This window comes from Podarcis raffonei, chromosome 1, assembly GCF_027172205.1.
Source record: "Podarcis raffonei isolate rPodRaf1 chromosome 1, rPodRaf1.pri, whole genome shotgun sequence".
Taxonomy (NCBI): domain Eukaryota; kingdom Metazoa; phylum Chordata; class Lepidosauria; order Squamata; family Lacertidae; genus Podarcis; species Podarcis raffonei.
The window spans coordinates 73,777,734-73,790,556 of record NC_070602.1 but is presented as its reverse complement, the minus strand read 5'-3'; the positions used below and the strand labels follow the sequence as shown (position 1 = coordinate 73,790,556).

Sequence of the window (12,823 nt, the reverse complement as noted above, 5' to 3'; positions counted from 1 at the left end):
GAGACAATCTGCCTCTACCACTATCAAGTGCTAGAAGTGTGCTGTAGGGACCTGTCGATTGCTTAGTGCGGGGATGAAGAACCTCAGACCCCCGGAGACCCAATGCCTCGACATCTGGCCTCTCCCCTAAGCCACCCCCCACTCCAGGCACCAGATTTATTTATTTTTTAAAAATAATAAAGCTTTAATAAATACCAGGCCTGCGAAGTGGGCTCAGTAGATTGCTGCTTATGTGCACTCGGCTGCCTGGTTTTGCCAATCGCTCTTCCTACCAGAGCTTACAAAACCAGCCTGTTTTGGGTCTGGCCTGATTCCGCCGGGGGGGGGGGGAATGGGGGCGGCTCCGTGACCATTTGGCTGAAGCAGCCGTGAATGAAGAAAGGCGGAGGAGCCGCCTGCAGGGGGCGCTGCTTTTCTCTCCTCGGCGCGCCCGCGACGAAGGAGGAGGGACCTGGCTGCGCGCCCGGGTCAGAGGGAGAGAAGGAGGGAGGGGAGAGGTAACGGGAACCGAGAGAGAAGCATCCTGGCGAGCTGGTGCCCCTGAAAACAACAGCGGAGCCCACCATCTGCAGCAGCAGCTCCTCCTCCTGCTCCTAAGCCGAGAGACCAGGCCACATCCTTGCCGCCTGCAGAAAGCCGCCGCGATGGGAGTAGAAGGCTGCACCAAGTGCATCAAATACCTCCTCTTCGTCTTCAATTTCGTCTTCTGGGTGAGTCGCTTCGGCCGCTTTGCGCGTGGCCGCCGGCGGTGGCGAGGGCTGAGCCAGGCGCTTGTGTGTTGCTTTGGGCTTATCTCCCTTCCCGTGGCGCCGCCGCCTCCTCCCCGCTCCCGATTCCCACCAAAAACAAGCGAGCAGGCTTGCCATGGAGCCCGCGCGGATCTTCTTTTTCCCCTGGCGCGCGCGAGAGGCGAGGAGGGAAGGAGCAGCGCTCGATCTCCCGGCTTCCCACCTGACTGCGTCGGGGTCCGTCCCCCCTTCCTCCGTGAGGCTGGGACCAAGGGCATGTAAACAGCCACGATGTTTGGGTTTGGAGAGGAGGAGGAGGCTCTCCTTTGGGCAAAAGCAAATTAAAGCAAATAACAAAGCAAAGCAAAGCAAATAACACAGGATCGCGCGCCAGAACCGCGTTAAAGCATCTAGGCTTCCCCTTTACAAGCAGTTCTGGTGGGGTGGAAAAGAGGGGCTGGGCATCACGGGCACCTCCTGGCAGACCCTCCATGCCCCCAAATTGGCCAAATATACAGATACCAAACCTCGCCAGGGTTTTGACTTGGTGTGCGGTTTTGTAACGGCTGCTTTCACTTCTTCTAAAGTTCTGCTCGATCAATCAACTTTAAAGTTAACGGGGGGGGGGAGGAAGAGAGAGGGGCCGACAATTCTTTTTTGGTTGTTGTGCAAGCCGAGTGTGACACACTGACGCCCGAGTCCAGACAGCAAGAGAATGGTTGGCTAGTCTGAGGCGCTGGAAGTACAGTATTTGAATAAATCTGGGCATTAGAAGTGCATGCAAATTTCACCCTAGCAAATATTTATGGGCGATGGGGGAGCATTATTTTCCTGTCTGGTAAACAGCTTTGGGAAACAACGACAACAGCTTACATCCGGTGTGATTTTGGGGGAGGGGAGCTATAAAGTTTTGGGTTGTTGTTGTTTTTTTGCCCAAAAAACGCTTTCAAAAACCCCACTAATCTTATATTTTCTCATGCACTTAGCGAATTCTGAAAGTGATACTTCTCAACTTGAGGCAGTTCTTTTAAAGGGGGCCGGGGATGGGATGGGGAAGTGTCATGGGTGTGGGAGAAGGCACTAAAAATATTTGTGGGAAATAAGGATGTTTTAAAATGGATGACTTGCAGTGCCTTTCAGACTGCCTCTCATGATCTCATCTTTCCTTCTTGGCTGCAGAATTTTGCACCGACCACACCCCAAATCTCAGAAGAATTTAGGCTTCTCTTGGGTTCCTGTGGCTTTGAGCTAAGAAGGGTTTCAAATCTGCTTATACCATATTTGATAGACATTGGAAGTTGAGTTGTACAAATCTGAAGGTTGCTGTTTACTTTACAAAAAGTAAAGTATTAGCCCTGAAGGAAAAGGATATCCTTGGGGACAGGGTTGCTAATTTGGGGGCTCCTAACAACTCCCGTTTTTTGCCAGTGGGAGCCACTAATGGAGTTTATTCCAGGCATGCATATGAAACATATTTTTGGTTGAACACTTGTATGACTGATATCCCCACCATCATAGTTGCCAGCATCAGTGATTAAAAAGCCCCAGGACCCACACATTTTAAAGAATATTTTTCTATAGGGAAAGTGTTAGCTTGGAGAAGCATTGCTAAACCTAACTGTCATCCCCACCACTCTTTAATGCCCTGTAGCATTGCTGCCATGCACCGCTGCTCACAACCCAACCATCAAACCGCCAGGTTAACTTCAGCCACCTTTTGGATGATGTCATTGAATTAATTGAATGATAACAGCCTTGAACTGTAGTTGAGCAAACAGACTCATATCTCTTGTGTCTGCCGTGTGCTCATATAAGGGCACTGTGCTTGCCCTCTCTTTTAATGGAGAGGCTTGGAAGGTACAGAACGAAATCTTCTCCCTGTTGTTTACACAGATATTTAAGGTATAACCCTATGCTCTGTTACCCGAGAGGAAGAAACACTGAACTTAATGGGACTGTCTTCCGAGTAAACCTGCATAGAATTCTGCTGTTGGCATGCATTTGGTATGGAGGTTCTGTCATTCCCAGTGATTTTCTGGGTCATTTTGTCCTGCAGCTCTTATAGACTTAAAGAGATTAATTATTAAGCAACCCCTTTGTGCTCTTCATGCTAGAATTACCATTATTTCCCAAATGTGCCATGCTCCCTAAACCTATGGCCACTGCTATCCACTGGACTGTGAAGAGAAAAAGGAGTTGGGGAGAGGGAAGAGAAGTCTGGCTAGATCACAGCTGCCCTGGTCTGAGGCTCATAGTAAGTCTGGCTCTACAGGTAGCTACCCCAGGACTGCATCACTTAAGCAGAAGACTTGAAACCTCATTGAGAAGAAATCTATGGCATACATTCTTCAAAGTATCATATATGTATTGTGCAGCCAACACCACTGCCTTCTTTCCCAACTACTGTTTATAGACGGATTAGTTAACTCTCTTGGCACACAATGAGAGATTTGTCTAAGAATCTATTGTTTAGTGATTTGTTGGTGATGTATAACTGTGGTGTACTTCATTTTCCAGTAGTGGATTTATTAGGATTTGCAAATGTTTTGATTGCATTGCTTGCCTGTAAACCTATTACTCTGAGCTGAGCCCTTGCACTTTGAATCCTTCTAGAAATACATAGAAGTTTAATAATATATGTTACCTTATGATTCCAAACATTTTTGAGAATGCTTGTTTATAGCATAGCTGCACATAGCACTAATTTAATATGTGTCCCTTTGACTGGAAAGAATTCAAAGAATGCGTTTATTTTTCTTTGCTCATAGAATTAATTTGGGATGCTTGCTTTACCTATCTGGCTAAAAACAGCTCTCTCCTGCAAGATGCTTCCCTGCCACCATATATAATTCCTACTGACCACCTCTGAAAAATAGAATGTACAAACTTGTTCCTAAATTGATATATTTTGCTATGGTGGGCTTTTTTGTTAGTGCTTAAAATGATAAAAAATTAAGTAGTTTACATAAAAACACAACAGAATCCACTGCAACCACAATTTCAGAAATTGCAGTGAGAGTGTACACAGATGACGGTAGGTACAAAGGGTCATCCATACAGCCCTGCATCTGAATATGGACACAGAAGGACAAGTTGGCCAGCTTCGTTTTGTGAACCTCCCTTAGCTACCCTTATGGAAGCCCAGTTTTGTTATGACTAGGGAAAGCTCATTGTGACAAGGTTTTCAAAGCTCGTCATCCTGGCTGTGAGAACATGATAAGAACTCAGGGGAGTGAATTAAAATAATAGTCTGCACCTGCATCCAAAGCATGATATGTGCTATAAATTCAGACCATTCCATTGGCAATAATCCTCCCATGGGAATGAAGAAACATAGCATCTCTAACTGTGTTGTGTGTCCCCCCCCCAACTTACTCCTTATCTTGAGGGCCTTTTCTTACCTTTTGTCTTAAACTTCCTGTTGTTGTAGTCTAACACTGTGCTAAGAATACAGAGCTCTATGGAAGTGTTGAAATTTAGCAGGAAGGATATATAAGCTATTGGGCACCCCATCTGTTCATGTCAGTCTTTTGTCATGTCAAAAACAGTGTTCAAAACTCCCATTGTTCTAGGCGCATTTTGCAACAGGGAATTTAATTAGCGCAAGCAGTTTCTGAGCTCTGGGCGCAGTACTCCGCCTAAATTTCAGATTAAAACTGCAGAGTGGAAGGAAAGGAGGACCTTTTTTTGCCTCCTCATTTCCAGCTACTCTCTGAAGACCAGAGAAGAGACCCTCTTAAGAATCTTAGGGGGGTGGGCAGGGGAAGGACTAGACCATGTGAAAAATGACATAATATTTTAGCTGAAGTTCATTCATTTTCTGCTTTGTATTCCTATTATAAAAAAGTGTGCCTAGACATTCTGTTGTTGCGCCCATAACCTAGGTTTAAGGTGCCATTTAGCTCCTAGCTCTCATATCTCAGTTTCTAACACTGGTCGAAAATACTTTTTAATAAGGGTTGTGGCTTTGTCATTTTTCCTATGACCACTTGGTTCCATCCACCCCTGCTTGGCACATCTTCTCTTAAGCAATTGCTCAAGAGAAATGCCTTCTGTCATAAAGGGAGTATGGTCATCGGTGGTGGAGGCCTCTTTCCATTCTCTCAATTTCTCCAAGCCCACATCTAGACCACCTTAGCAGCATACAAAGGCTTTGTAATTAATGCATATTCATAATTTGACTTGCATCTGGATTAGGAACAGTGCCCATTTAAAAGCTTTGTCTTTCAGGTGAGACAAAAACTTTAGTGTAGGGTCTGCAATGACTGTTTGACATGCATGATGAACACGCATGTGTGGATCAGATTCAACATGGGATCCTCACTAGCTATGAGAATGTAAGAGGCTACACAGAGTTTGTTCATGAAAAAAATGGTTTCTGTTAAGCCATTGCCATCTTCTTCCTCTACTTCTTGGATCTACCTGGAAAAATAAATGCTAAACTATCACTTCTTACAAAGTAACAGAAGTAGGGATTGTATGTGATGTTTAAAAAAGTAACCTTTGGGAATAGTGATCACAATGCTTATTATTGTTGTTTCAGTCCCAGATAATGTCTTATGGGGAAATGAAGTAACCTGTGCAGATGATAGCCCTATTGACTTCCAGGTGTTTATGGTTCTTAATTTAAGCAATTGCCACACCACAGAGTAGTTCTTTGTGTTGTAGAGCAGAGATGGGGGAACCTGTGACCTTCCAGATGTTGTTGGAAACTCATTGGCCCCGGTTGGCGTGGCCAGTGGTAAAGGATGATGGGAGTTGTACTTGAACAACATCTGGAGGGCCGCTGGTTCCCCACCCTGATAACTGAAATGGTTGAATTAAAGCACAGCATTCATGGAGGTGGCTGGAATGTAGAAAATACAATCTTAGCAGCAATGTACATAGGCTGAAGAATCATGTAGTGCAGCTTTTGCTGGTCTGTACAGACTATAGGTGGAAGCCAGGGTAACTCATGTCATATGTTTTGCCAGGAGGTTGGCAGGGCAGAATCGCTATACGTAGAAAAGTGAGTAAGAGAGAAAGCTGGTTTCCCGTTCCTCATAGAATTTTCATGGGTTGTACAAACATGGAATAATTATATTGTGATATTGTATGAGAATGGGGGGAAATTGTAAGACAAACACAACTACGGTGAGTGTTAGGAAATAAATGCAGTGTGAAAAAGCTGTGCAAGAGTAAAAAGCCTGCATTGGGCCTTGTATTCAGAGAAGGCTGCAAGATCTCCAGAAAAGTTAAAATGCAGATAAGCTTTGCTGTCTTTAAAAAACCCCTCTATTAATCAAAGCAGACATCCAGCATGTCCCCTTGCTCTTGTTTCCATTTTGAATACAGACTCTGTGTGCATATGACAGGCTGCTTTAAGATTAGCAAACAGCCATTGCCAAGCTGCCTCTGGTGACTAAGAACCATCTTTGGTGGTTATGCAGGTGGGGAGAAGTAAATATCATTTGTTTCAGGTTGTCCTAGAACTGACTTTACATATAGCCTGGTTAGCACGACTTGTCTTCACTTCCATAATTGCTCTCATGCCAGTTGGGGTGTATATAGAGGTTTCTACCCACAGGATTCCTCAGATAATGGCTTTTAGTATATCAAGCCATGATACTCGGTCACTTGGGAGCTGTGTGGCTTGTGTGGTATATTAAATGTCCACTAGAAGAATGATTTGAGCCAAATCCTTTGCCCAGACCAGCATGGTTCCTCCCACCAGTGTGGGCATGAGGGTTTGGTGGGTTTGTGGGCTGGTAGGATTATTTTGTAGGCTAATAGATTTTGTACAATTGGTTTTGTCTTGTTTTGTTGCAAGGCTGATCTAAGCAGTGTTGCAAAATGTTTTTTGTCCTAGAAGTCGAACCACTTGAAGAGTCAACCTTACTCAAAAGTGGCGCTCCCCGCCCCCCCAAGTGTCATGATACAAAAGCCTGTGGGAGCCAGAAAGATTCCCAAGACTAACACCAGACTGACTTGTTAGTATGCAAGGTTCCTCTCTCCCCTGCCTTCTGTAGCTCCCCACACTCATTTGCTTATCTGAGGTCTGGCATTGTTGGCAGCAACAAGTGTGAAGGAGAACAAAAACTTGGGCAGCTCTTTACAACACTGCTGGCATGTCAAAGCGAAACTTGTTTGGCGGTTTTAGAAAGAGAAAAGAAGTCCTTTAAGCATTCAGCTATATTCACTGAAAAGAGACACACACAAAAACCTGCTGGCTTTGGTTTTACTTCTCAGATTTAGCTCCAGTGTAACTAAGTTAACAGCCTCCTTTCCTTCTTGTGCATTTTAGAATATAACAGTGCTTGTAAACTGGAAGAGCTTTCTCTGTCTGTGTAGTGGCATTTCTCTGGGCAGTATCCAATGAAACAGTTCCACTAGCGCGAGTACTTTTGGCAGTGCAATGTACTTCCCCTCCCTCTCTTCACACCCGCCCCCCCCTGAAATATGCACCACAAAGTTGGGGGGAAACCCATGACCATTTAAGAGGGCATGTGGAAGGAGGGGAAGTTCCATTGTACAGTCAAAAGTGCTTGTTCTAGCATATCTGTCCAGTTGGATACTGCCCCCTGTGCTAAACCCTTACTGTAGATTTTGCTCCTTTAAACTTGGCCACATGGATGAGGGATCATCATCAGTGTTTGTGACCACAGCATATACTCGAAGGGGGAAATGGGTGGTGCAAGCTAATAGCCCTGGAGATGGAAGTTTGTGTATTAATGTACAACCAAGAGTTAAAACCGTGCTACCAAAAGAACATATAAGCCTGGGTCAAAAGTCATTCTCCAAACCATTCTCAGGAAGTTTAGGTACATTCTGTAGACCAATATGCTTGTCCCACCTTCAGCTCTGAGTTGGCTTTGTCTAATCTTTTTTTGTAAGTCTGAACTGAGTAAACTGTTCAGTGCTAACTTCCAAGCAATGGACTGAGGTGAGTTTGCAAACCATTAGTTGGAAGTTGGTGTTAACCAGTCTGTCAGATTTCAGACTTCACAAGAGACCTGGAAGTAGAGGAATGGAGGGAGGAGTGTGGGCCTGTTACACATTTCCCAATCCACAAAGTCATGATTTGGAGCCTCATCTGACTTGAGCAGGGGTCAGCAAACATTTTCAGCAGGGGGCCAGTCCACTGTCCCTCAGACCTTGTGGGGGGCCATACTATATTTTTTGGGGGGAATGAACGAATTCCTATGCCCCACAAATAACCCAGAGATGCAGCACACATTCCACTCATGTGAAAACACCAGGCAGGCCCCACAAATAAATAAATAAAAGGACACATTCTGCTCATGTAAAACATGCTGATTCCTGGACCATCTGTGGGCCGGATTTAGAAGGCAATTGGGCCGGATCTGGCCCCTGGGCCTTAGTTTGCCTACCCATGGACTTGAACCTCAGTCTTTTAGATTTCTTCATTTTTTTGGATTTGAAGAATCACCACATTTGTAGCATTGTTGGGAGAAACAAACTGCCTCTTAACTTTCATGAATAATTGGGGAGGGAAGCTTTAGCTGTTTCTCTTTAAACATAATCTATTTCCCTTTCAAAGTAAAGAGTTTAGGGCAGCCTTGTAATCAAAGTACATTCTATATAGCCCTCCTGAAATTATCCACTGCTACCTAACAGAAGGAAGAGAGGAGGCAGTTTTCACAAACTTCTCTCAACAGTCTCCTGCACCACTTCCTATGCTGTTCCACGGGGTCTTCCAATCTTCCACAGCAGATTTTTGAGGGACATGGAGTGTGCATGAGTTCTGGAACCAACCGTGGTTTGTAAACTTGAGAGACTAGCATTTCCCCATCACTTTCCTTGCCACAAAAAGTGTGATCTTACGGGGAAGTGAGTTCTGCTATTCAAGACCTACAAATGAACTTTGATAGCACAACCTGAATTTTCCAGGATGTGCATCAGAAAATAGCAACAATCTCAATGGTCTAATTCTTAGTACTTTGACATACGAGTGCCAAGTCACTCCATTGAAAAGCACAGCAATTAGATTACTGTAGCTTAAATACTCAGAACTGTTGGAATGAAATACTGAAATGGCATTTAGGCATAAAATCACTTTTTGCCATTCCATCAATGGAACAGAATGTTTTAGTAGCTGTAAGGGTGTGGGTTTCCCCTAAGACTAATTTTTGCTGAGAATCAAAGTACAGTCAGTTTTAACAGGATTCTTATAACTCATATATTTTCTGAGCATGCTTCATACTGCCTCTTTTGTAAAAACTGCCTTTCACCTTCCTTTCCAGGTCCTGCATGTTTTAATACAGTAGAGAAGGGATGGGGGACCCGTTAGCCTTTTATGTTAAAAAAAAATCCCTTTCAGTTAGGGAGAAACCTTTGACAAATGGCATAAATTAAACAAGAAGGAAATGTTTTAATTGTTGGACAAACCATGAGGCAAATGCTGCAGAATAATTATTTAAAGACTATGGCAAACTGGATAGCACCTGAGCAGGCCTAAGGGTTAGGAGTGTTTTCCTTCTATTTCATTACATAGGAGCCTGCCTTGCACTTAGTCACATCAATTGTTCCCTATGGGTCAGTATTGCCTACAATGATTGGCAGTGGCTGTCCAGGGTTTCAGGCCGGAATCTTTTCCAGTCCTTCCTGGAGATTCCATGAATTGAATCTGTGACCTCCTGCATGCAAGACATGTGCGCTGCTGCTGCTGCTGCTAAAACTACAGCCCGTTGCAGGGGTTCATTTGGACAAACTCAAAACTAAATGGCTGGGGAATAAAGGAACAGTGAGAAATAATTTGCAGGAATGGAAAGAAGACTTGCAAGGGGACTTCTTACTAGTGAATCTCTTGGCCAAAACTCTTCCGTTTGAAATACTCTCTAGTAGCATAAAATATGGGTGACCTTAAAAATCACTTTATTGCTTGCACAAAGTTCTCGGCTTCAGTCTCTGGTATCTCGAGCTAAAAAGAATCAAGTAGCAGATGATGGGAAAGATGCTTGTCTAAGACCCAATGCCAGTCATAGTAGGCAATGCTGGACACAAAGCCTAAGCTTAAGGCAGCTTCCTAAAATTGACAAGCTGCCAATTTCTAAAATCAAGGTCATGCCGCGTTGAGGAATTCCGCTCATTGTGGCCAGCACAGTATCTTTAAATGTACATTGCAACCTTGTTGAAGAATAATAAAACACTTTCTGTTTAGGTTCTGAAATGATTAACCAAACCTTTGTTTTTAGAAGGAATAAAAACTCATTTTCCCCTCCCCACGTACAAATGTGCCAATGTTTAATAATTGAAATATTGTTTCCTGATAAACAGTATGTACTGTTGAGTCTCTGGTGTATAGATTGCTTCCCTCATGGATAGGGGGGGGGACTTGCCCCAGTGTCTTATCTGTTCTTTCCGCTATTAGTTATAAATCTGTCACAGATATCCCAAGGAAGTGTTGAAGACTGCCAGTGCAGTAGTAAGTTTGGCTATGATCCCAACCATTCTGATGTGGAAGGTCAAATTATTGGACTGGAATTATTTCCATGCAATGTGTGTTAAGTAGGAATCAGTTTGAACTGCTTCTTTTTGTATTCATGTTACCTCTTTATGATGATTTCTTCTTAGTTTACATTATGGGATACATTTATGGGATTTTTTTCTTTTCTTTTACATAGAGTAGTTGGGGATATAGACCTATAGCGTCATAGAATCGTAGAGTTGGAGGAGACTCTAAGAATCATCTAGTCCAGCCCCCTGCAATGCAGGAATCCCGACTAATGCATCCATGGCAGATGGCCATCCAACCTCTGCTTTGAAACCTCTGTGGAAGGAGAGTCTACCACTTCCCAAGGGAGCACTGCAAAAGCTTCTCAAAGCCAGTAATCATTTCAAGAAGACTAGAATTTAATCCTAAATAGCCCCAAATACCATAACCAGAAGATCCAAATTCAAGATATGTGAGACAAATGTTAGGCCTGCCATACGTCAGGATAATTCCTGACATGTCCTGGCAGCGGCAGCAGTGGGGATTTTGCCGAATTGGCAAAATTTCAGGGACAACCTGAATGTATGGCAACATGATGGAAAAAGCAGCGAAAACCATTTTGGGGGTCTTTCTTAAAAATATGAAATATAGCAACCAAATTTGGAATGTTTTGCTATTGTTAAGAGTATTTTTATTTTTGTGGATAGGGAGAGGATTCCTAAAAGACTTACCCACATCCACTTGTTCAAACCATAATTAGTTAGGTATGGTCTCTCTGGCCAGGTGAAGTCTATTTGTGGATAATAGGCAGCTCAAGGACGGCTTGTTTGGCTATCTAAGCTGTATCATGAATTACCTTAGTCCTTTTAGCAATGTAAAGTAAGTCTGTTGGATGATGAGAAGCATCATGGACACATTATCATTGTTATTAATCGCCTTCCATACAGGTCTCAAGGTGATGTACAAAATACAATTGGAAACAACCCAATTTAAAACAGCACAAAAAATAAAGGCAGATTAAAAGGGGGAAAAAGGAGAGAGACCATTCCATCCAGCTGAGAATGCTTGTTGGAACAAAAACATCTTCTGGAAGGTGCAGACAGTGGACCCTTGTTATATTCCACAGAAAGCCCTGCTCTGAGCTGCACACTTCTAGGAATCAGCTAGTAGTTTCCTATTTTTATTTACTTGAAACTCACCTCAAAGATTGATGTGGTTTATTTTCAAACTGTTGCCATTTTCAGTATTGTTTTTATTTTGTCACCTTGTGAAAATTAACATCCTAATGATCCTTGGTCCAAGCGGTTAATTGAAGGCCTCCAAGATAAACTACTGAGATTAATAGTCACCTTGTATTGAAGTGTACCTGTTCCCATCCTCAGTTTAATTACTGTTAAGTAACAATTGGGTTGCACCACATTTCCCAGAAAAATTAAACCAGAGATGGCACAAAGGTAGAATAACAATTTCAGTCTGAGGTGTATCAGTACACTAGCTTTCCAGTGGTTGGGAGATTGCTGACTCTCACTGTGAAAAAGGGATCATGACTCAGCAGTTGTTGCAGTCCCAGTTAAAGTGTCCAATGCCTACCTGTACATGCAATTTTATTATGTAAACATAATTTTATTGGCATTTTTTGAGAAATGCTAATTTATGTAAATGGCATGTAGTATAGAAACTCTGTTTTGAAAGAATGCGAACATTTCACAGTATTGTGACTTTTGTATCATTTCTGGCAGATGAAATCAGACCTTGTTATTTGTGTCTTGAGTATGGAAAGGACAGTGTTCTTTCTGTGTTTAAGGGATCTTCCACTTATTCGTATTTGTGGAAACTCAGTGCTGTAACAATGCTGTCACTGTGTCTGTCCATTTGTGTGGCATCACAAATACTTCAAATATGATCCAAATACTTCCTCGTGGGAAGACTCTTTTGTCCTCCTCATCCCAGTGTAAATTTGCCAAAACAACCTCTGTCTGCTAAGGACAACAGTGTCAGATTTCCTGCTTCAGATTTTAAAAGTCCTTGCTAATGTAAACAAAAAACGTTAAGGTTGTTCATGAACTTGGACTTTCTCAGACGAATGGGTGTCTCAACTTGCAGTTGAGAAAAACTGGTGAAACTATTCTATACACATGCATTCCAGTTTTCTTCCCTCTGCTGTTAGTCAACTATACAACACAGAGAGTAGTACTTTATATAATTCAGTAGCAAGATGAATATGTGTTACCTCAAGATGTAATCAAAGCACACATGTGCTTGGATGTGAGTGGTTGACAGCTTGGCTTATAGATGCCTATTGTGGATGTACCATGAATCTCAAATCATCTCATGCAGCTGAGGGCTTCTTGCAGATGCCGTCTCATCTGGAGGTTAATATCATATGATGTAAGAATTAGCCCTTTACTCTAGTGGTTGTACCTACCCTTTCAGACTCTTTTCTGTGACATATTAGGCAGGCATTGCTTCTCCTTTTGGTGCCTGTTGACCACCTTCCTTTTTCAACAAGCCTTTTAAGCAGAATTTTCTGCCCCTGTCTCTATCAGGCATGAAATTATTTATGTATACATTTATATTGTTGATGTTTTTATTATTAATTGCTTTGGGATGTTTTATGGGAAGCAATTCATAAACAACAACAATAACAAAACAAACAGATACA

The 12,823-nt window shown here is 42.9% G+C and overlaps 1 protein-coding gene across 1 annotated transcript in view; it reads left to right on the top strand.

The window, feature by feature from the left end:
• The first annotated feature begins 445 nt into the window (after positions 1 to 445).
• Positions 446 to 12,823, top strand: part of CD81 (CD81 molecule) — a 57,020-nt gene continuing 44,642 nt past the window's right edge. The window contains exon 1 of the mRNA XM_053393818.1: positions 446 to 710. Coding sequence (XP_053249793.1) covers positions 645 to 710 — 66 coding nt within the window. The 5' untranslated portion in view covers positions 446 to 644. The remainder of the gene's footprint in view (positions 711 to 12,823) is intronic.